At 43.2% G+C, this 25474-nt stretch overlaps 1 protein-coding gene across 2 annotated transcripts in view; it reads left to right on the top strand.

Annotated features, from left to right (window-relative positions):
• Positions 1 to 25474, top strand: part of GALNT17 (polypeptide N-acetylgalactosaminyltransferase 17) — a 331827-nt gene that overhangs the window by 221627 nt on the left and 84726 nt on the right. For both annotated transcript variants that reach the window (XM_087926233.1, XM_026708654.2), the window contains exon 6: positions 19164 to 19281. In XM_087926233.1, coding sequence (XP_087782359.1) covers positions 19164 to 19281 — 118 coding nt within the window. The remainder of the gene's footprint in view (positions 1 to 19163; positions 19282 to 25474) is intronic.

Raw genomic sequence — 25474 nt, 5'->3', positions numbered from 1 at the left:
CAACTGTCTCATTTTTATGAGAATTGCAGTGTCTTGGGGTCATGCGATCATTTTTTTTTCTGACTTTCTGATACGTCAAGTCAATAGGGAAGCCAGATTCATTTAACAACTGTGTTACTAACTTAATAATTACAGTGATTCACGTAACAATTGTGCCAAAAAGGTTGTAAAAAGGGGCAAAACTCGGTTAACAAATCTCTCACTTAGCCACAGAAATGTTGGGCTCAATTGTAGTCATAAGTCAAGGACTAACTACCCTGTTTCTCTGAAAATATGACCTACCTTGAAAGTTAGTCCTAGCTGGATTTTTACACATGCACCCAATATAAGCTCTACCCTCCCAAATAAGCCCTAATTAAGATCCTGCCACTCCAGAGTGGACAGGTAAAAATTAAGCTAGGGTGGGGATGGGGGATGGAGCTGACCTACTACTTACCTTTGGACAGTTGTAGCCAGGCCTCGCACACCCCGACACCTGCCTTGCCGGCCCATTTGTTCCACAGCCAGCAAGGCTGGCAAGGTTTTCCTGGAGGCCTCTGGAGCTGATAACAAAGCTCTGGATCAATCTGGAGCTCTTAATGAAAGCCTTGCAGGCCGCAGAAGAAGTTCCCGAAGGCCTCTGACAGCGAAAAGGAGGCTGGGGGTGACATACGCAAGTGAGGTTAGTCAGTGGATGACATCCCCCCCAAAATAAGACCTAGTGTCTTTTTTGGTGGCATTTTGGGAAAACATGGTATATGTGTATAAAGACCCACATTCCTATAATGATGTTATCTCACTGTCAGGTTGTTCGTAAGTAACCTAAAATCAAAAGTAATTATTTTCCAAGAAGCAGTCTCAAATAGCTTTTTTTTTAGCAAGTTTTATTGAGATGGAGCCAGTTAGGTGTAGTGGATAGACACCAGGGTAAAAAATGGAAGACCCTGAGTTCCAGTCCTACCTTGGGACATAGAGCCACCTCTGATACATTGGGCCAGACACTCTCGATCCTAGGAAGGAAGCCAAGCATTTCTGAAAATCTTGCCCCCCAGAATTTGTCCAGATGGTCATCAGGAATCAAGAATGACTTGAAGGCAGTACAATAAAATAATAATATAATAATAATAATTTTCTCAGTCCTGCGAAAAATGCTTTGGGTTGAAGATCTATGGAGATTAAAGTCATGATGTCCCAAAGTTGCTTTTCAAAAGGCAACTGAACTTTCTTGGGTTTTTTTTCCTTCCTTGAAAACATTTCACTTCTCATCTAAGAAGCTTCTTCGGTAACTTCAGTTCAGTAAGAGAACTGAAGAAGCTTCTTGGATGAGAAGGGCAATGTTTTCAAGGAAAATAAACAAGGAAGTCCAGCTGTCTTTTGAAAAAGCACTCTTGGGACGTTTGGTTGAAGCTGCTCCTGAAAGGTATCACATGGACCTCTAAACATGTCCTAATCTAGATCACTGGGTGGGTCTCCTCCTCCCTCTAGTAATATCTGAGCAGAGTTTCCTGAGATCAGATTGCAGCATTTTGCAATCTCAGCAACTTGAATCCAAGCAAATTTCAACTCTCTGAATTTCTCCAGTTAACATTTTCTTCTTGTGCCTCTCTCTACTTTTTGCATTTGACCTTGAGGCTTGATGTTGCAGTGTTGTGCTTTTGCATCATTGCTATCTCAACACAATTTTGGAAGCTTAGTTCAATTTTCTACACTCTGAATACGGGCTGTTAGTTGATGAGTAGGCAAAGGTCAAATTTTTCTTTCTTCCTCTTTGCCTAGAGCAGCTTTCAGTTTTGATCCTGTGTCGGGGCTCTGGCATCCACCCCCCTTTAAATCATGAGTCTCTAGCCACATCTCTCAGAGTTTAAAGAAGATTTATTAGGAGTGAACATGACAGTGGTACCTGGCTGTAGTCGACTCTGAGACACATCATTCATTTCACCCTTGACCCTGATTTCCTCGCCATCCCCTGGATGTATATTCTCCAATGAGACGCATCCATAGTCAAGAGTCATCAATCATGTTCTCCGGTAATAATCTTGCATGCCAGAAGCTTCGGTCGCCTAGAGATTATCTATGAAGCATTTAAGGAATGCGCTACTTCTACCCATCCCTTTCTGCTGGCAAGTCTAAAAGACCAGAGAAATATTTTTTGAGTTGACACCCTGAATGGGTACAAGCCTTAGGATGCCTACCAAACCAAATTTTTGTTGCTTTTCAGAACAGCTAATACCACAGTACAATCTTTGCTTATAGGAAGCCTGAAAAGAAATCACAAACGGGGATCACATAACTGTGGGGACACTTCAACCAACCTAAATACAAGGAAAGATCATAAGAAGCACTTGTACAGCATTGTCATAATATTGAACCGGTTGCTAATGAAATGGTTGTTAACCCAAAGGTGCTTTTTCAAGAGGCAACTGGACTTCCTTGTTTTTCTTTTGAATATATTTTGCTTCTCATCCAAGAAGCTTCTTCTGCTCTGACTGGAGGGTGGGGAATGGAAGGATTTATATTTATGTTTGTAATCCATCTCCCACCCTCCAGTCAGAGTTGAAGAAGTTTCTTGGAGAAAAGTCAAACATCTTCGAAAGAAAAACCAAGTGAGTCCAGTTGCTGTCAGGATTCCAAGTAACACACCCATGTCAAGCAAAACTCTGAGGCAGGTAGATTTCGCAAAGAATAGCTTTATTGGACATATCATATTGGCACAGATCTGGTGAAAACCAACTCTGTGGCTTTCACCTAATTAAAAGTAAAAGTTTTTCCTCAACCCCAAACAGTCAGTCACATGGTCCAATCACGGTGCTGTCTGGTTGCCTGGTGACATCACTCCATCTTCCTTTGACCAGGTGTGAGAATGTCCTTGGTTCCCAAGAGAAAGTATTTTGTTTTGGCTAAAAACCCCAAGCTATCTCTATTCCCCCCTGCCTATCCCTCAGCTCCAGTGTGGCAATGCTAAAGTGGTGAAATGGCTTTGGCCAGGTCAGCTTCAGGGTTGACAGTTGCCTCTTGGAAAAGCACCATTAGAACAATCATGACCTGGATGACAGAGAATCTCCATAGACAAGTGGTTGTTGAACAAGGACCGCTAATATATTCCTGAAGCGTTTTTGACAATTGTCAAAAATAATAGATGTAATGGGATGACATAACACACCTTGTCTCTTGGGTCTGAGAACTTAAAGAAAGAGATGCTTTGTTCATATCGCTGTTCCCACTCATTTGTTGATAAACAGGCTTCTATAGCCATAAAATAAAATACCATAACATATGCAACTTAGTAATCATGATTGGAAAGTTCAATTTCCAGGAAAGAAAGTTGGAGTATATAAGAACTTTAGCAAGCATTGCAAGCCGAATGGGCAAAAATTGGCCATGACAAATAGCACTTAGACTTATATACCGCTTCACACTGCTTTACAGCCCTCACTAAGTGGTTTACAGAGTCAGCATATGGCTCCCAACAATCTGGGTCCTCATTTTACCAACCTCAGAAGGATGGAAGGCTGAACCAACCTTGAGCCAGTGAGAACTGAACTGCCAAATTAGACCCAATGCAGTGAGCAAAGTAGCACAGTGACTGCTGAATTGGTGATGCGAATATATGAGTTCAAATCCCTATTCATCCATATACTTTGGTAATAAAATGACACCGAGCTATATCTTAATACAGATTTGTTGAGAAGATAAATAGGGGAAGATGGGCAAGGAGAGAATGATCTTAATCATTTTGAGAGGGGAGCATTAAATCTGAATCAAGTCGAAGAGGCAGCTCAGCCCTGTGAGCAGCATCTTTAGAAGGCTTCTTTCAAGGGAAGAATTGAAATAAAACTGAGCATTTGAAGTTCACTTTTGCGCTTGGGTAGAAAATTTCAAAAAAGCAAAGGCAGAGTTTAATACCAACCATCAAACCAACCAACATTTCTCCTGTGCATAGTTCAATTGGCTGAATTCAGCCTCAATCAATCAATCAATCAATCGATCAGAATAGAGCTGGAAGGAACCTTGGAGGTCTTCTAGTCCAACCCACTGCTCAAGCAGGAGACTCTATACCAGGGGTGTCAAACTAAATTTCATTGAGGGCCACATCAAGGATTGTGGTTGATCTCGGGGCCCAGGTGTGTGTGGCTGACTGGGTGGGCCTGGCCAACTCGATGCCACTGCCCACACTGCTGGCATGCTTCCTCTGTGCATTGAGTAGACCAGGCGGAAGCCACACTGGCCTGATCCCACAATTAACACCAGTGACCTAATTATTGTAGGAATTTCTGGTTATGAGGATTTGTGAGCTGGCTGTCATATTCTCCGTCTTCAGAACATGAGTTTGTATCTGTGGTTTAGCAGTGGGGATATCTGGTTCGGTTTCTTGCCTCTTGTTCTCCAAATTATGGAATATGGAAGATCTACCACATTGGCACTCCTCTGCCATTAAGAGCTAAGATTTGAAAAACAGAGCTTCTCTTTGGTCATTAACAATTATGTGTGTTTATCCAAGATCTGAGTAAGGTTGCAGGCCTGAAGTTCATATAGAGCAGGGAGGGTCAAACTCAATTTCATTGAGGGCCGCATCAGGGCTGTGGTTGATGGTGGGGGGGACGGGGGGCAGGGCCGACTGGGTGGGCATGGACAGCTTGATGTCACTCACTGGGTGTGGCCAATTGGGTGGGTATGGTTAGCTTGACGCCACTCCCCAAACTGTTGGCATGTTTCCTCTTCGCACTGAGTAGACCGGGCTGAAGCGATGCAGGCCAGCCCCTTACATTTTCCAGGACAGCTCCATGGGCCGGATCCGACCACATCGTGGGCTGGATGAGGCCCGCAGGCCTTGAGTTTGACACCCCTGTTCTAGACGATGTAATTGGAGGATGACCTCAGTGGCCCCACTGAAAATCTTTTGTATAGTCTCCAATCCCGGTGGCAGGGGATGATGGGATGGGTTGTCCAAAACATCTGGAGAGCAATCTTGGCTTTTGAATGGAAGATGTGAGCTTTTATGTCAAAGCTCCGAATGCCTGTTCTGAAATTAGTGCCAAAGAGCACTTTTCTCCTTGTATGAGTTACGAAAGGAAGGAAGAGACTCACAGAGTACTTGGTCTCTGCGCCAGATACATTTTCTCTCTCCTGCCCTCCCTCCTGGCTTTTATTAAAAGCATATGTCTCCAAATGTTCCAAATGTGATTAATTGCTGATTTCCAACTGGGTGCAAAGCTGGAGAAGGTTACGTGTGTCCTTTTCCCTCTTTCTTTGTCCCCAACCCCTAAGCTGCAGGCAGTGATAAGTAGCTCTGTGAGTCTCTGTGTGTGCATGTAGAGGAGAAATAATATACACACACAGAAAAACACACACAAACATCTCTCAGATGACAGGAGGCATATGTTCCCTGACTTGTCAAGCAAATGAATGCTGAGATCAAGGAAGAGATAGTTTAGAAAGGAAAACATCCCCTAGTTTTCTTACATGTTATCTAGGCTAGCTGTGAACTGCCAGGCTGAATATTATATACTGTGAGAAGTATAAATAGTATAAGTGAAAAAGAAAAGAATATGGTGGGGGAAAAAGAAGCGGAAAAGATAGAATGCATAGGGAGTGTTCTTAAGTTGGCACACCATAATTGGATGTAAGGTAGCTTGAAACAATAAAACCGCCTGATAGCATCATATAAGTCAATTACAACCAAGTTAGTTAAAATCAGCTCCACTATGGTAAGCTTAGTGAAAAGCCTGTGGTTTCACGTTCAGGTGCTTTGGCTGGCAGAGAAGGAGCTCAATATTATCCCTCTCCCTCTCCTCTTTCAAATATTGGAACACTTGCTATCATGTCACCTCTGGTCCTTCTCTTCACTAGACCAGCCATGCTCAGTTCTTGCCACCATTCTTCATACGTTGAGACTCTAGAAAGAGTGCCGAGAAGAGCAACATCTTGTTTTACAGTGTGTTGACCAAAATTGGATGCAGTATTCTAGTGTGGTCTTACTAAGGCTTGGGAGACATCCAGAAACTTGGGAGAGATCCAGAAGAAGGCCTTCTCCTGTGCATCAGATATCTGGTAGTGGGATCTTCTTCAGGAAGGTGAGTCTTCTCAGGTGGTGTTTTTCAGCCTCAACAACTTTAAAAATGTTTGACTGTCAGCTCCCAGAATTTCCCAACCCATGCTGGCTGAGGAATTCTGGGAATTGGAATTCATATCTCTTAAATTTGCTGAGGTTACGAAACACTACTCTAAGGAACCAAGTAGGTTCACGGTGGCCCTTTGGATAGTCAGACCTTTAGAACTTTAACAATCAAAATAACAGAGTTGGAAAGGATCTTAGAGATCTTCTAGTCCAACCCTCTGCTCAAGCAGGAAAACCTGGCCTATACGATTTCACACAAATGGTTCTCCAATCTCTTCTTAAAAATTTCCAGTGTTGGAGCACCTACGACTTTTGGAGACAAATTGTTCCACTGATTAATTATTCTGTCAGGAAATTTCTCCTTAGATCTAGGTTGCTTCTCTCCTTGATTAGTTTCCACCCATTGTTTCTTGTCCTACCCTCAGGGGCTTTGGACAATAGCTTGACTGCCTCTTCTTTGTGGCAGCCCCTGAGATATTGGAAGACTGCTATCATGTCTCCCCTGGTCCTTCTCTTTACTAGACTAGCCAAGCCCAGTTTCTGCAACCATTCTTCGTATGTTTTAGCCTCCAGTCCCCTGATCGTCTTTGTTGCTCTTCTCTGCACTCTTTCTAGAGTCTCAACATCTTTTTTACATCGTGGCAACCAAAACTGGATGCAGTATTCCAAGTATGGTTTTACCAAAGTATTAAAAAGTGGCACTAACACTTCACGCAATCACTGATGCCTCATGTGATCAATGCCCCAAAACTTATTTTGCTGGTTCCTCTTCTTCCTGAGCAATTTATCCTTACAAAGGTTTAAAGCATCATGGACATTAAGTGGAAGTAAGGTTAGGAAACAGATTTTGATCTGAAACATGTTTTGCAATATCTTGTGTCCCTCAGCGCTGTTTATTGCACTACCAACCGTTGTAGAAAATTGGACCTCTGAGCCTGCTTTGAATTATCTAGGCCACCAATGGGCAACTTTCTGTTTTTACTTTCTGTGGAAAATTACATTTCTCTGAAGCTATCCATCAGGAGCAGTGGAAGGCTGGGCTTAAACAAAAAAGAAAATGGGGTGGCCGGTGGGGTGGGGTGGGGTGGAGGTGGAGCCAAAAATACTCCTGATTCTTCTGATATCTCTTTTTTCTCTCCTGATTGGTGACCTCCCTTTATCCCTTCCTTCTTTCTTCCCTCTCTTTCTTCATAAAGAATGGAATGGACTGCTTTTTTTTTGCAGAAATTGGGAGGTGCAGAGGTGGGTTGGGCAGCATGTCAGGTTCAAAGGCCACGCCATTCTTTGGCATGTACTATGAGCTGCATGTGATGCCCCTGCAACCCATCATTTCCTAGAATTGCACTGCAGTTGCACAGATCAGCTGCAAAACCCCAGGGGGAAAAAGACCTCTGTTTTATAGAGCTGCGTACAAGGGTTACGCGAGCACCCCAAAAGAGGTAGTCCTCAATGTTAGAAATGATAGTCACCTAACAGTTGGGTTGGCAATATATAAACCAGGATAGTCGTTTAATATTGTTGTATCTTTAAGAGAAGGCTGTAATTGTGATTGGCTGAGATTCCTCCAATGGCCATAAGATGGAGCCAGAAACCTGGTTTGTTCCTTTTTGCATTTCCTTTGCTTCCCTTTTGCCTTTTTGCGTGATCATCATTCTGTTTGAATTGCTGTGAGTCTTGCAAATGTTCGCAAACTCCGTTTACTGAACTTTGTTTATGATACTGGTAACGAAAAGGTCTTCGTTTTTGGATTATCCCTGGACTGCTTGTTTTTGAATACTAACTGCTTTAACCGTGTGTGATTTGGACTTTGTTTACCCATTTACTGGAAGTAAAACTTACATTTTACTATTCAGTGTATCTGTGTACTGGTTGTGTGTTATTCATCACCACTCTCATTCTCTCATTCTCCTAATGGGGAATACCTCAACACTCAACTTACAACAGTTCATTTAGCGATCATTCAAAGTTACAACGGCATTGGAAAAAATGACTTATGATTGTTTTTCACACATATGACTATCGCAGTGTCCCCACGGTCCTGTGATCAAAATTCAGACACTTAGAAACTGACTCAAATTTATGACAGTTGCGGTGTCCCTGGGGTCACATAATCCCCTTTTGCAACCTTCTGGCAAGCGAAGTCAATAGGGAAGCCAGATTTACTTAGCAACTGTGCTATTGTCATGCCCCTGTTGGAGACTGACTCCAAGGGAGAGGAGGAACAACCGACAAGGAGTGGAAGTGTGGCTTCAGAGGTTGTGGAGGAAGCTGGGGAAGGGCAGAGGCTGGCTGGGCAAGCCCATTCCCTCTCCATCCTAGGGCACGCAGGGAGGAGAGGATAAGGGAGAGATGTGAATAGTGTGGTCTACAGGGGAAGAAAGGGCCTTGATCCTCTTCATGGGCTGCAGCTGTGAGAACTGGTTAAAAGGACAGACATGCATATAGGTCAGTGCTGGAAACAAAGCATGGAAATATCTCTAGTCTATCATTCCTCTCTGAGTTTGGCGTCCTTCCCAGTGTGTGTTCCAATATCTGTGGATGTCTTCAAGCCCTTATCTTGCCTGGTTCCCTTAATTGCTTCAGTGTGGTTTGTGTTGTTTTTACTCTTTATGATTTATAGGCATTTTTAGTTTAAATGGCATTTCCTCCTTTTCGTAATTGCTTGTGGGGGAGTTTTTTGTCTCCTGTCAGAGATATTTGGAGCTTTGAAGCAAAGTGAAGGAATAAAAGAGGCTTCACCTGTTTTTGTGACTGTTTATTTTGTATCCCACCCTGAGTCATCACAGCTATTAATGTAAGAACTGCAGTGATACACTTAACAATTGTGGCAAAAAAGGTCGTAAAATGGGGCCAAATTCACTTAACAACTGTCTTGCTTAACAACAGAAATTTGGGGCTCCAATTGTGGTCATAAGTCAAGGACTACCTGTACGATCCAAAGCACTTTTTTGACATTGAATCCAAAATGCTGTATAGACCTAAGGCTGAAGAATTTTGATTATTTTTTTAGATTAGATTAGATTAGATTAGATTAGATCAGATCAGATTAGATTAGAATAACTTTACTGTCATTTTGAATGATCACTAATCGGCATACATTACAATGAAATTTCATTGCATACAGCTCTCAAAGGATCACTATCTCCAATATACACTACATAAACATGACTAAATAAATAAATAATAAATAAACACAAAAGTATGCATATACCCACATTTGTTATATGACACAGAGAAACAACACAGTCTAGTACAAATGTATACATATACATAGCGAGAAAAATGAATCTTGCGAGTTTACCAGATGGGTGGCATGGGGAACAAAGCTATTACAGAAGCTGGAAGTCCTGCTAGAAATACTTCAAAACCACCTCCCAGAGGGGAACAACAGAAACAGACTGTGAAGTGGGTGTGTAGGGTCTCTAACAATGCTTCGAGCTCTAAGCACATAGTGCTTATAAGCAGTATCCTGAATAAGGGGAACGGAACTTCCTATGATCTTCTCTGCTGTCCTTACCACTCTCTGTAGGGACTTTCTATCTGAGGCACTGCTGCCACCAAACCAAACAATGATGCCGTTTGTTAAAATGATCTCAGTCGTGCCTCTGGAAAAAGTGGCCAGGACAGAAGGAGGAAGATGTGCTCGCCTCATCCGATGCAGGAAATGCAGACAAACATTAACGCAAGGGCTGCTTGCAATCCAGAAGCTATAAATTTCTCACCCTTGATTTACATTTTCAAGATGAAGCCAATAAGGAGGTTTTTATTTTGCTTGGAAACTGGTCGATCTTTCTGCAGCTTGATCTTGGCTTGTGCCAGAACCAAAGATTAGAAAAGACATGGTCAAATGCATCCTGACCTCTGAAAGAGCAATATTCAAACATGGCTTATAAATAAGCTGAGGATCTGAAGAACTTGAAACCTGCTTCCTCTAGAAAAAAATAATAATTTCAGCAGTAAGCATTAGCTTGAAAGGCTTCTGTTTCATCCTCTGCTTTCTTTCTTTTTCTTTCTTTTTTCTTTTCTAAGCTCTTAAGGCTTGTTAAACTCCTGCAGAATTGAGGGTGGAAGAGACACTTAACGGGCTCTTTTTATGCAATCTCTCCCATTTTTAATTAGTTTCTCAGATACCCAAACTGTTGGTGGGAGTAAGAAAAGAAAGCCCATTTGAAACAGACAATTAAGCTAGGTTATCGGAGCACAACAACAAGGATTTATACATCCAGTGTGTTTTTGCAAATGTGTGTGTGTGGGGGGAGAGATGGGGTATTAAACATCAAAGTCTTAATATAATTTCTTTCCTTTCAGTTTCCCATCTCCTTCCTTGTGATGGGTGAGACTTTGAATGAAGGGCAATTAAAATGATAATAACAACTTAGCTCTTCTCCCCTCCCTGCCTGCCACCCACCCAAATCTCCTCTGTTTATAATATATCTCTGCTTTGAGTCTGTCTCAGACCATTTTGTGCAAGGTCTAATCTAGGGGGCTGCCACAAAGAAGAGGGGGCCAGGCTATTCCCCAAAGCCCCTGAAAGCAGGACAAGAAGCAATGGATGGAAACTAATCAAGGAAAGAAGCAACCTAGAACTAAGGAGAAATTTCCTGACAGTGAGAATCAGTGGAAGGCCTTGTCTTCAGATGGTGTGGGTGCTCAACACTGGAGGCTTTTAAAAAGAGACTGGACAACCATTTGTCTGAAATTGTATTGGGTTTCTTGCCTGAGCAGGGGGGGTGGACTAGAATAGTGGTCACCAACCAGAGGGCTGGGGACCACTGGTGGTCCATGAGAAAATGTTGGCAGAAAAATGCCCCCCAAAATCACCCCCCAAAAAGCAATTAATCCAGGCTACGCGGGAACACAAGGATGCACCACCCACATGGCCCACCCACTCACTGGGCCCCACCCTTCAGCCAAGTGCAAACCTTACCTTGAGTAGAGCCATGCGAGTTGGAACTGGAAGGTAAGACCAATGGCGGGGGAGGGAAATCCACCCTGGGATGGCTAGCTGACATTGGTGGGAAAGACGGTCCCATATTCCAGAGCTGCAGTAGTCACAGGACTGGCCCTTTGGTCATCCCGGAGCAGCTGCTCCTCTACCTGGGTGCACCGGACTGGAGGAACTGCTCTGGGATGACCAAAGGGCCAGTCCTGTGACTATTGCAGCTCTGGAATATGGGACCAACTTTCCCACCAATGTCAGCAAGCCGCCGTCAGTCAAAATTCATATTAGTGGTCTGTGGGATTTAAAATTATGAGTTTGGTGGTCCCTGAGGTCCAAAAGGTTGGCGACCCCTGGACTAGAAGACTTCAAAGGTCCCTTCCAACTGTGTTATTCTATTAACGAGAAATGGAGGAAGGTGACTAATATTTTGTGCTGGTGGGTTTATTTGTTTTGATCTGGACTTTTTGCAGAGCCTCTCTTTAGCTCAGAGTTGGTAAACCTTTAGTGCCCCAAAGCCACACCAATGAAACAGAAAAGCAGGGTTGGAAGAGTCCTTGGAGGTCTTCTAGTCCAACTTCAGGCAGGAGACCCTATACCAAATGTTGTCCAGTCACTTCTTGAAAACCTCCAGCGTTGGAGCGTTCACAACTTCTGGAGACAGGTCCTTCCACTGATCAATTGTTCTCACTGGCATGTTAATCTCTCCTTAGTTCTAGGCTGCTTCTCTCCTTGATAACTTTTCACCTGTTACTTCTTGTCCTGCCCTCAGTGGCTATCTATCTATCTATCTATCTATCTATCTATCTATCTATCTATCTATCTATCTATCTATCTATCTATCTATCTATCTCTATCTATCTATCTATCTATCTATCTATCTATCTATCTATCTATCTATCTATCTATCTATCTGTCATCTATCTATCAATACTTCCATTCCCCACCATCCAGTCAGAGCTGAAGAAGCTTTTTAGATGAGAAGCGAAACATTTTCAAAGCAAAACAAGAAAGTCCAGTTGCCTCTTGAAAAAGCACCTTTGGGACAACCATGACCTGGATGACTGAGAATCTCCATAGACATTTACAGAGGTGGGGGGGGGTGGGGGGAAGGAATGAGAGAGGGTGGGCAGACAGATTATTCAAGAATGATAAAGCTTTTTAGCAAGAAATGCTGCAATGGGGTTTTATTATGTCTGAATAGCTGTGTGGAGGCAATACCCCTGTGGTTCTGCACACACTAGTAGAAGGGATGCAATATGTTACATCGTGCAACCAAATACTGGGTAAAGTAAGAGTAGGAATCCAGCTGTCACTATCGGTTGTTTGCCCCCAAAATTCTTCTTGTCTAACATAATCTCAGTTAGGAGATGAGACAGGAGATTAACTGAGGTGAACAGAATGGAAAGGATGGGAGAACTGAACCTCAAACCATCAATACTGATTAATGATTCCAGGTTAAATAGCATCAAGGTTAAGATGATTTCCAAATTTAGCCTTTATCCGAAGCAGGAAGATTTCTTTTCCTCCTGAACCTCTGTTAATTTGCTGGCTTCCAAAAACCAAGCACTTTTGTGCTATTTCCCCCTTACTTCTTTCCCCTTTCCCCTTTTCTTTCACCAAAAGTCCTGGTGGTACGAAAAGCCCTGGTGGTACAATGGTTAAAGTGCAGTATTGCAAAGCAAACTCTGTCCACAGCCTGGAATTCGATCGTGACCGGCTCAAGTTTGACTCAGCCTTCCATCCATCCTTCCGAAGTCGGTAAAATAAGGACCCAGATTGTTGGTGGCAATATGCCAAAAAAAAGAGTTTATATAATAAACCACCCAGAAAGTGCTCTAAAGCACTACGTGGTGTTATATAAGCCTAAATGGCATTGCTATTGCCACTCTTTTTCATTTGCTTTGAGTTTTAGTTAGTGTTCTGACCTAGGCTTCAAAAGATCATGAAGCAGACTCCTCATCCCAATAAAACCTCTTTTATTTAGGTTAAAGTGAATTCCTCTCCAGCAAAGTCCCAGCAAACAGTCTTTCATGAGATTTCACAACTATAGGCCTTAATCGGGCTTGGAGAGTTGCCAGGCCGATATCTTTCAAACACCATGCTGTAGCAGAAATTACTTGGCAACAGGAACAGATCTTTATCCTAATGAATTGAACTTATTGTCTCCTGCAAACCTCACTCCCCTTTCGTTCATCTTTATTCCCTATGGGAGGGGCCATTCACCACCCACCTGTGCCCTTACTCCTGAGTCGACCCTTGTTCCTTAACTCCTTCTCCTGGCAGCTCTGCACATGTGCACACTGGGAACAGGCTCCAGCTGTTCTTTTGCCCCACTGGGCTGACTCCGAAGGCAGCTGATAACTATCAGATGGCCCCATCTCTGCCTCCGATGCAGAGCACTTGTCAGAGCCTTCTCCAGACTCCAGGACTGGCCCATGCTCCTCCCCAACCTTCTCGCTGTCTGAGTCTGCTACCAGCTCTGCTGGCGGGCCATAACAATTAGACCCATTCTCATGTATAAAATTTTCTATAAAGCTATATTAAACCAAAAACAAGCATCTTTCCCCTTTTATCTTACTTTTTCCTCATAATCACAAATAACGAAGCTGTTCAAGAAGCAGGAGTTTTCAACATTATTATCTTTCTAAGATGAATTGCTTCGGCTAAATGGTTGTTAGACATTACGACTTATAAACAGTGAAACGGAATTCTTAAATAGTAGACGGCGAAGTTTGGAAAATGAGTCGAGGATTTTATCTTTCTCTCTAAAGCTAAGCTCCAGATTTGTATCCTTGAACATATTTATCAAATATATTAGCAGCACCAAATGAAGCCCTCTGATCTCAAAGGGGAAAGCAAATGAAAAAAATGGATAGAGGTATTGAAAAAAAAAAAAGAGCCAGTCCTTGAGTTACGGCCGCTCGCTTAGTGACTGTTTGATGTGATGACAAATCTCTCTGGATGTACGTGGGATCTGGATTTGAAGTTCTGAAAGTCCCTCCCCCCTATGGTCACATGACGGCACTTGGCAATCAGGCCAGATTTAGGGCCGTTCGCAGTGCCTGAGGTCATGTGACTGCACTTTAGGATGGCTTTGCAGAAAAGTGGCATTTATTTTCAGGTTTTAGCAAAACAGCCCACCCAGCTAACCATTAGTTCATGTAATGGTTGTGATGTTCATGTAATGACCACTGCAAAAAAAAGCTCATAAGATTTGGTCATTCATGTAGGCGACCATCCCAAGTTAAGACTGTGATGGGCAGGCTCTGTTATGGTCATAAATGGAAGGCTACCCATGGTTCTGGGACGCTGGCAATCTTAGCAAAAGGTTTACATTATCATTAAGCTTTGCCTTGCCAGGGGCAGCCCAAGGTTAGGATGAGGGTTAGGGTTAGCAGCAGGAAGGAGAAAATATAACAGATAACAGATAATCAGAGTTGGAAGGGACCTTGTAGGTCATCTAGTCCAACCCCCTACCCAAGTGAGAGACCCGGCACCATTTCTGACAGATGGCAGTCCAATCTCTTCTTGAGAGTATCAAGTGATGGTGATATGGAGCTCCCACAACTTCTGAAGGAAAGCTATTCCATTGGTTGATTGTTCTCACTGTCAGAAAGTTTCTCCTTATTTCCAGGTTAAATCTCTCCTTGTTCAGTTTCCATCCATTATTCCTTGTCTGCTCTATAGGTGCTTTAGAAAATAGCTTGACCCCTTCCTCTCTGTGGCAGCCCCTCAAATATTGGAAGACCGCTATCATGTCTCCCCTGGTCCTTCTCTTTACTAGACTAGCCAAGCCCAGTTCCTGTAACCGTTCTTCATATGTTTTAGCCTCCAGTCCCCTAATCATCCTGGTTGCTCTTCTCTGTAGTTTTTCTAGAGTCTCAACATTTTTTTTATAATGTGGTAAACAAAACTGGATGCAGTACTCTGGGTGTGATCTTACTAAGGCTTTATGAAGTGGTATTAGTACCTCCCTTGATCTTGATTGTATCCCTCTGTTAATGCAATTTAGGATTGCATTAGGTTTTTTGGCTGCTGCTGCACACTGCTGGCTCATATTTAGCTGGTTGTCCACTAAGACTCCAAGATCCCTCTCACAGTTACTGCTATTGAGCCTGGTTGAACCCAGTCTATATGTGTACTTTAAAATGAGCGGGGATGCTACAGAAGAGGGATCGTACAACAAGAGGGAGAGCAATAGCAACAGCGGTGAAATGCTACCGGTTCAGCCCAATTCGGCTGAACTGGAAGTAAAAAAAGCTCTGACAATCAGCTGAGAGGAGGAAGAAGAGAAAAGAGCAGGATCAGCCCTGCCCTTTTCTGTTCTTAATCCTCTCAGTTGATTGGCACGGCAGAACATGTGAGAAGTGCACAATCACCAAACCGGTAGGAAAACTGATAGAATCCCACCACTGAATCGCAATAGCACTTCTATAACTATACATCTAACTAAATTTGTAGAACCTGCCCAGAAACCCAGGTTGCCTCTTATTGATCTACCTTAGTTTACTTTTTAAAATCAAGTAGACGATCAAAAAAAAAAAATCATGATTTTGTAGAGTAACCAAAGGCAGTAAGGAGAGAAAGAGAGGTAATATAATCCAGATGTAGCAGAAGGAGGAAAGCTGTTCAAAAACTCAAGAATTTTAAGTATCTATGAAGAAGACCTTGAAAACACCAAGAGAGATGTCAATCTTACCAAGTAGGTCAGATCGGAAACCCTACCAGATAAGCTAATTCTACGTTATTGTAAAACTACATTAGGAAAATTTTGCAAGTCTGAAAGAAAAATTCTCCCACAGTCTCCTATACAGCTTGAGAAACTAGGGAGGGTGTCTTCTGAACCCCTTGCCCTGCCCATTATCCAGCTCTGGGCTCTGCTATCTCTTATCTGACATTCCCTAGACAGAAGAACAGAGTTGAAAGGGATCTTGGAGATCTTCTAGTCCAACCCTCTGCTCAGACAGGAAACCCTACACTATTTCACACAAATGGTTGTCCCATCTCTTCTGAAAAACCTCCAGGGTTGGAGAGACCACAACTTCTGGAAGCAAGTTGTTCCGCTTGTTTATCACTGTCAGGAAATTTCTCCTTAGTTGTAGGTTGTTCCAGGTCTCCTTAGTTCTAAACAGTGTCTCTTTGCCCTGTCTGCCAAGGTCTTTCTCACACATACTATTACAGAAACCAAATTCAACATAAATTCCGGATGAGCTGGTTCTTCCTTAAAATCTGAAAATGATATAGAACCTACCTGAATTAACACAGTTGCTGGTTTTCAAAGAGAGATTCATCAATATAGGTGCCTAAGTAATTTATCAGCAGTTTGGGCTTCAGCAAAAAGAAGGACTGTGGACACTTAGATGGGAATTCAGCTCCAAGAAGACAACTCTTCCTTTCCCTTTCAGTGGACTTCTTGCTGATATTGCAAGGAGCTGCTGGTCTCAGAAAAAGTTGCCTATTCTTTGCATTGAGCAACACAAGTTGCCTATTCCTTGCAAGGCACTGAGATTTAGCGACAATAACATTTGGTTAATTTCAAAATCTGAAACAAACCTGCATCATATTAACTGACATCCCTCCTGTACATAGTTCAATTGGCTAAATTCAGCCTCAATCAATCAATCAGAATAGAGCTGGAAGGGACTTTGGAGGTCTTCTAGTCCAGCCCGCTGCTCAAGACTCTATACCATTTCCTGGTCCTAATTCAGACTTAGAAAAAGAGTTGGAGCAGAGACCCTCTGTTTCAGTTCAAGAATTGGTGTGGTTCAGTTATGAAGACGTTGGATTAGGAATGGGTGGACTATGGTTTAACCAGTGGCTGGATCAGTTGCGTTCCTTTAGGCCCGTCTGTCTCACAGGAATTGTTTTGGGGGAAAATAAAAGTAGAGAGTGCTAATGTGCATGGGTAGTCCTCAATGTACAATCATAATTTCTGTTGCTAAGTAAGACATTTGTTGAGTGAGTGTTGCCCCATTTCGCGACTTTTCTTGTCACTCTTGTTAAGTGAATCACTGTAGTTGTTAAGTTAGTAACATGGTTGTTCAGTGGCTTCCCCATTGACTTTGCTTGTCACAAGGTTGTAAAACGTGACCATGTGACTCTAGGACACTGGAACCATCATAAATATGATGTCGGAGTTCCAAGTAATACAGCCATAGCAAATAGAATTCGGATGCAAGCAGTTTCCTCAAAGTTTATTGGATATATCATATTGGCACAGGCTGGTGGAAACCAACTCTAAAAGTTCCCACGGTTTTCACCTAATTGAAAGTAAAAGTTTTTTTCCCACCTTTCCTCAACAATCAGTCCCATGGTCCAATTAAGGTGCTGTCCAGTTGCTTGGAAATTTCACTCCTCCTCTCTTCAGCCACTTGTGGGAATGTCCTTGGTTCTCAGGGGAATCTACTTTGTTTTGGCTACAAAACCCCAACTATCTCTATCCCACACCCTCCCTATCCCTCAGCACCATAATGGCAACACTGAAGCCTCCAAGATGGCCTCAGTCAGACCAGCTTCAGAGTTGACATACGAGTCAGTTGCCAAGCATTTGAATTTTGATTAGGTGAACATGGAGATGCTGCAGCAGTTATAAGTGTTATAAGTAACAGTCATAACGTCACTTTTTTCAATGTTGTTGTAACTTTGAGTGGTCTTTAAATAAACTGTTGTAAGTTGAGGACCACCTATGTATTCTGCTCTGTGATCCTGAAGGAAAGGCAGGGTAGAAATCAAACAAACAATTTGATTCAGTCCACATCCTCTTGATACCATGAAAAGATTCGCCTGTAAGTGTATTGGCTCAGCGGTTCCATTCAGTGCATCAAATTAATTGTGGTGTCCAGTTCAAAAGGGTGACTTGAGTGAATCGGAGCTTCATCCAGATCTAGTAAATTGTTAGCATGTCTGTGTCTAAGATAATCTTTGCACAAACAAAAGAGACCGTGGACAAAAAATTGACGCTCATGAGCGTTCGCTTTCTGGAAGCTTGATATCCATCGAGCATGAAAAGAAATATCTTCAGGATAACAGTAGTAGAACAAAAGAATCAATTACTCAGAGGAGATTAAAAGAATGAGGTGGGAGGAGGAGCTGGGAGGGTAAATTTGGAATTTGTAGGCATATCACAGCTAATCTCAAAATAGCTAATTTGATGGAGCCTGCCAGGTATAAAGCACAGTAGTTATTTGAAGGCCAGCTGGTCAAGCTCAAGTCCTTCAGGAATAAACTGTCCCATCCAGACTTAATTTGGTCTTTTCCTGGATACTTGGGTTGGATATCCTTCTAAACACACCACTGAGCTCTGAGAAGTCTTCAGAGCGTTCTTCTGGCATCTTCATCAAACCCAGAGGCATCCTTGCAAATAGAGATAGTGTTAAAAGCTGGCACATTGTCCATTACTTTCTTTTAATTACAAAAATGTAATTAGATTAATTAAAAGAATCTTAAGTAGAATAATCTTTCTCAAATTAGCAGGGAGCATCTTATGCATCAAAGGAGGGGGTCTGTAGGCACAAGGATGCTCACAACCATCAGATTGTCTATTGCTGATTTAAACTTCTATCACAATAGGTGTTCTGTTGTGGATGGCACAGTGGTTAGAATGCAGTATTGCAGGTGAATTCTGCCAACTGCCAGTAGTTATCAATCCTGACTGGCTCAAGGTTGAGTCAGTCTTCCATCCTGTGAGGTTGGTAAAATGAGGACCCAGATTGTTTGGGGTAATATGCTGACTCTGTAAACTGCTTAGAGAAGGCTGTAAAGCACTGTGAAGCTGTATATAAGTCTAAGGTCTATTGCTATTGCTCTCCATGAACAATTAGACCTGTATCTCTTGGGAAAGATAGCAATAGCAATAGAACTTAGACTTATATACCACTTCACAGTGCTTTATGGCCCTTTCTAAGCAATTTATAGAGTCAGCATATTGCCCCCAGCAATCATTTTACCCACCTTGGAAGGATGGAAGGCTGACTCAGTCTTGAGCCTAGTGAGATTTGAAGTGCCAAATTGCAGTCAGCAGAAGTAGCCTGCAGTGCTGCACTCTAATCATTTGTGACACCGTGGCTCAAGATATAATCAAACCACAATAACAAATCACTTTCTTACTTTCTTCCATTTATTCCTCAGGACTCCAGCTATGATTGGATGTTCTTTTGTGGTAAACCGGAAGTTCTTTGGGGAAATCGGTCTTCTCGATCCAGGGATGGATGTCTATGGTGGAGAAAACATAGAGCTTGGAATTAAGGTTGGTGAGATGATTACAACAAAGTGATTCTTCTTTCTGAGGTATCTTAGTAAGAGCTTGTAAATTGAAATCTGATTCTTCCTCCTGGACCATCCTTTTTGTCGATAAGTGGCTTCTTTCGTTAAAGAAAATATTATGATTAAGTCTTGTCTCCTATCGTTTCAATGTTTACTATATCTTTAAAAATAAATGGGTGGTTTTTTTCTCAGATTGCTTCTCAAGAGTCACATAAGCTTCGGTCCTAAACCTTCAAAGAAATTGATAGGGTTTCTGCATAAATATACATCATTGATATAAATATAAACATCTCTAGAGAAATATTAGCTGGTCTGAGATCAAATTGGTATTATTCTCTAAATCGTAGGAATTAATTAGCTATCACTCCAAAGAAGTAAAAGATAATAAATGCTTACTGTTTTCTTCCCTCTGAATCTAAGGTTCACTTTGGTCTTCTAGAAGATGTATGTGTTCTGCTAATCAGAAAAGCCCAATTAGATTTCTTTGAGCATTCAAAAGTGTGATTAGAAAGTACACTCTCACTTCCATCCCACATATTGGTGAGCAACTGGTGAGACCTTTTGCACACCTCAAGGAGAAATAAACAGATTAGAAATGTGTTTTATTTGAAATGTTTATATTTCATCTATCATGCACCATCCCTGAAGACAGTATGCAGCAACACACTGCAATAAGTTGAACAAATGAGTTCCGTCTGCATTCTCAGTTGCAAACAAATGAACTAAGGTTAGCAGTATTAGATTAATCTATTGTTTGATTGCTCCTGGAAGATCCTTACTTGACCTTCTACCAAAACAGCCAAGCTAATGTTATTGCCCAGATCCTGTTGCAATCATGGTTTTCATTTCTTTACTGGTTCGTGGTTTTTATTTTATTTATTTGTTTGTTTGTCAGACATCTACAAGATAAGGACCTAAGATTAGGTTAAGGTCCACGGTAGTCAGTTTGAGGTTGAAGCTGTGAGGGGTTGAGGCTGTAACAATGGAGTTGGGTAGGGCGTTCCAGGCGTTGACCACTCTGTTACTGAAGTCGTATTTTCTGCAATCGAATTTGAAGCGGTTTACCTTGAGTTTGTATTGGTTGTTTGCCTGTCTATTATTGTGATTGAAGCTGAAGAAGTCATTGACAGGCAAGATGGTATAGCAGACAATTTTGCGAACTATGCTTAGATCAGACTGCAGGCGGCACAGTTCTAGACTGTCCAGGCCCCAAAATTTCGAGCCTGGAGACATAGGGAATTCTATTGTGAATGGAGAACTGTTCTCGAGATATACCTCTGAACCCACTCAATTGTGTTAATGTCCAATATACAGTACAGTTTCCAGGTGGACGAGCTGCATTCGAGAATTGGTCTGGCAAAGGTTTTGTATGCCCTAGTTAACAATTCATTGTTGCCAGAGAAGAAGCTTTGCAAAATAAAGTTAACAACTCTTAAAGCCTTTTTGGCAATGCTGTTACAGTGAGCTCTGGGCCTTAGATCATTTGAGACAAGTACTTCTAGGTCCTTGACAGAGTGATTCTTTACTGGTTCTTGTTTCTTCCTCTTTCTTCTGTCCAATCTGTTGCTAGGGACTGATATACTTTGACGGACATACTACTAGAGTCACTAGAAGGAGTAGGCAGCCATATAAAGTATAAATAAATAAATACATACATACATACATACATACATACATACATACATACATACATACATACATGCCAGAGGTGGTATTCAACAGGTTCTGAGCAATTCTGGAGAACCAGTAGTGGAAATTTTGAGTAGTTCGGAGAACCGGAAAATCCCACCACTGACTGGCCCCGCCCCCATCTATTCTCTGCCTCCCGAGTCCCAGCTGATTGGCTGGGTCTTCTTTTGTTGCCCTGCACAGGAGAATGGAGCTGGAAAGCAGGTTAGTGGGGTGGGGAGGGAATGGGGATTTTATAGTATCCTTCCCCTGGAGTGGGATGGGAATAGAGATTTTGCAGTATCCCTCCACTGCCACGCCCACCATGCCATGCCCACCAAGCCATGCCCACAGAATCGGTAGTAAAAAAATTTTGAATCCCACCACTGATACATACATACATTATTATTGCTGTACAAAATCGTCCTTAACTTACAACCACAATTGAGCCCAACATTTCGGTTGTTATGCAAGACAGTAGTTAAGTGAGTTTGGCCCCATTTTATGACCTTTCTTGCCGCGGTTGTGAAGTGAATCGCAGCAGTTAACTTAGGAACACAGTTATTAAGTGAACCTGGCTTCTCCGTTTGCTTGTCAGAAGGACGCACAAGGGGATCGTATGACCCCGGGACACTGCAACCATCATAAATGTGAGTCAGTTGCCAAGCATCTGAATTTTGTTCACGAGACCATGGTGATGCTGAAAACATTCATAAGTGTGTAAAATAGTCATAAGTTACTTGTAACTTCAAGCAGTCACAAAATGAATGGTTGTAATTCGAGGACTACCTGTACAACAGAAAAAGACAACCAATGAATCTGTGATACTGAAATAGGGGTAACTGAATCATGTCAGCATTCCTTCCTTCCTTCCTTCCTTCCTTCCTTCCTTCCTTCCTTCCTTCCTTCCTTCCTTCCTTCCTTCCTTCCTTCCTTCTTCCTTCTTTTTTCTTTCTTTTCCTTCCTTCCTTCCTTCCTTCCTTCCTTCCTTCCTTCCTTCCTTCCTTCCTTCCTTCCTTCCTTCCTTCCTTCCTTCCTTCCTTCTTTATTTCTTTCTATCTATCTATCTATCTATCTATCTATCTATCTATCTATCTATCTATCTATCTATCTATCTTTCCCTCTGTCTCTCTTTCTCCACATAATGTAATAGAGAACATAAGAAGTCTTATGAATGTTTGACCCACTGAAGAGGGAAGCACATTATAATCACCTAACTTCATGTATGCACTGATGATGTTACCTTAGTTTAGCAATAATGAAACATCTGCAAGAAAACAACCAAGCTCTGAGCACACCAACGGACCCCACAGTTCAGCTCTGACCTACTAATATTCTCTTCAATTGCAACGTTACAATCATCATCAGTTTAAGTGAGCAACTGTCACACAGGAGAATGGGAAAAAAAAACAGTTCTTTATACAGAGAACACGACTTTGAAGCTAATGGGCTCAAAGGTCAAATAAGGGCCTTTGACAGATCCTTAGAAGACTTTTCTGGGTAGTAAGAGCCGTTCAATAATAGAAACAGCCATCTATAGCCGTTCAATAATAGAAACAGCTTTCTTGACAGCCATCTATAGATCCTGTGCCCTCCACTTCTGTAATCTGATATCATTAGATTACACTGTTACAATCAGTGCCCTTGAATGTGATCTATGGCTAATTACACCCCATTTGCGCCCCAGGAAAAAAAAAAAAACCTCTTCCCAATCAGGCTACCAACGCAGCAGCATTCATCTTCGGTGGCATAAGTTTTACTGATTTTTTTTTCCACCCGTAAAATAAGCAAAATGAATGCAACCTACTTCCCTCTGCTCTCAAACTTACTCCCACCTGGCAGGCTGAAAATGAGTTCGGGCCTTGCAAGCGATTAAAATGTCAAGCTAATCTTCTAGGTCATTAATTGAGCTTAAGCTCGTAGATTTAAGTTTTGTTACCAAGCAGGCTGTGAACAGAGCCAGGCAATGAGAGAGGCGGTCCTTGTTCACCTACCACAGTCGGGACTGGTAACTTGGTCGTTAAGTGAAGCAGTTAATAAGTGAAACTGCAACTGTATTTAGGATTTTGTCAAGGTTCCAAGTAATACTTCCTCAACAAAGAGAACTCTGAGGCAGGCATATTCCTTAAAGAACATTTTATTGTGACATATCATATCGGTGGAAAACCGACTCTACTTTCCCATTGGTTTTACACCCAAGTAAAAGTAAAAGTAAAAGTAAGAACCCCACCCCACAATCATTAGTCACCTGATCCAATCAGAACACACTCTACTGGTTGGTTGTCTTTGTTGTAGAGCGGCGGAGGAACGAGGCTAAACCAGGGTGCAATTTAAAAGGCTTTATTACTATGAATAAAGGGTTGCCGCGTCTGCCTTCTCACTAGGCAGACTAGCTAGCGACAACGGTCTGGCACTGCTCGACAGCCGCCTTTTATAACTGGCTGTCAAACGGTGCCAGCCAATGGGAGCAGCTGGTGCTCCCGCTCAAACAGCGGACCTGGTTGGGGACTCCAACCAGTTCCAAAGACATAACACTCCTTTCCCCAGCTGGGAGCATGCGTAGTCCTTCAGGTAAGTTGGTTGTCTGCGCTGGTGGCCGGAACGTCGCAACCGGGCAAGCTGCTGGCTGGCGTCAAGTCCTCGCCCCCAGGAATCATCTCAGAGGTTGTCGGGAAGTGGGTTCGGTCAGGTGTGGTGCTCTGTGAATTTGGTAAGTCCACATTTTCGGGCTGACCTTGGTGAGTCGCTTGGTCCGGCTGGCAGGCTGGTTCGCTTGGCTGTTGGCTCGATGTCTCTTGTTGACCGCTCGGACCCTCCAGCAGAGCCTCCTGGTCGATGGGGTAGCTCGGATCCTGCAGGGAGCTCCCGACTGGACAGGCTGGTACCAGCAGGGAGTCCTCAGTGCTAGGAGGTCGGGTTGGGTTGGTATCAGTCGTGCTTTTCCATCGTCTACGGAGCTGGTCCATGTGTCTACGCCACAGGCGTCCATCTTCCAAGAGGACCCTGTAGGATCTAGGACCTGTGACTGACACAACTTGACCTGGTACCCACAGAGGATCCCCTGCATAATTCCTGGCGTACACCCGGTCATGCAAGGCAAAGTCCCTGACCAAACTGTCAGATCCCAAAGGGTTGTCTGGGCAATAGTGGGGGTGCAACCTGTCCAGGGTGGTCCTCAGGCGTCTCCCCATCAAGAGTTCGGCAGGGGATTTATTAGTAGCGGTGCATGGCGTCGTATGTTGGCTCAGGAGGTAACGTGACAGTTTGGAATGCCAGTTTTCCTGGCCAAACCTGGCAAGTGCCTCTTTTGCTGACCTGACTGCCCTCTCAGCCATCCCGTTGCTAGCGGGGTGAAAGGGGGCTGTAAGGATGTGTCTGATGCCCAAGTTGGCAACGTACATGCTAAACTCACATGACGTGAACTGGGGGCCATTGTCAGACACCAGTGTGTCAGGGAGCCCATGGGTAACGAAGAAGCGGGTCAGAGCCTTAACAATTGCTTGAGTGGTTGTTGAGGGTAGTAGGGCCAAGTCTATCCACTTGGAATAAGAGTCTACTACAACCAAGAAGGTCCTGCCATGTACTGGTCCAGCCAGGTCGATGTGCAGGCAAGACCAAGGACCACTAGCACTTTCCCACTTGGTAGGCGTGGCTGCTGGTGGGGCAGCCCTGGTTTCTTGGCAAGGTTGGCATGAGCTTACCCAGTTGGAGATTTGGGCATCCATGCCGGGCCACCAAACGTAGCTGCGGGCCAGAGCCTTCATCCTTACGATGCCCGGGTGGCCCTCGTGAAGTACCTTCAGGATGGGTACACGAAGAGTGGCTGGAATGACTACCCTTGTCCCCCACAACAGACATCCTTGTAGTTTCGACAATTCCTGCTTACGGGTTTTGAAAGGAGCAAAGTCAGCGGTGTATTGCGTTTCCGGCCACCCCCTTCCCACCCAGTCCATAACTTGGGCAATTATTCTGTCTTTTTTTGAGTGCGCAGCAATGTCCTCGGCTGTGACCGGCAATTTAAGTTCGTTAACTTCAAAAATGGCATGAACAGGTGCTGGGTCTTCGACTGGGACTGGTAGGGGGCAGCGACTAAGGGCATCGGCGTGACTCAAGTTTTTTCCAGGGCGATGCACCAACTTGAATGAATAATGGAAACTTCCTCTGAAGGGATGGTGGAACTGCTGGGTTTTACAGGAGTTCCTTGAATTTCAGCTGCTGATTGGGCAGAGCGCTCAGCAGCTTGGGCTTCCTCCACGGCTAAGGCTAGGTTTAAGTCCTTTTTTGCTAGCAAATGTCTTTGCAGCCTAAGGTCTCTAACCCCACAGACGATCTGGTCTAGTAACATGTCTTCTAGGTAGTCTCTGAAACCACACTGTAAGGCAGCTGTCCTCAGAGCTGCCACATACTCGTTAATTGACTCTCCCTCAGCCTGTTTTCTGGTTCGGAAAGTGTATCTTCTGGCTATCTGGGATGGCTTAGGTGAGTAGTGGTTGGAGAGGATCTCTTGG

Source organism: Pseudonaja textilis, chromosome 1 (assembly GCF_049901715.1).
Source record: "Pseudonaja textilis isolate UNSWEBS1 chromosome 1, rPseTex1.2, whole genome shotgun sequence".
NCBI lineage: Eukaryota > Metazoa > Chordata > Lepidosauria > Squamata > Elapidae > Pseudonaja > Pseudonaja textilis.
Note: the sequence above shows the minus strand (reverse complement) of the source record. Positions and strands in the feature narration are given on the sequence as shown.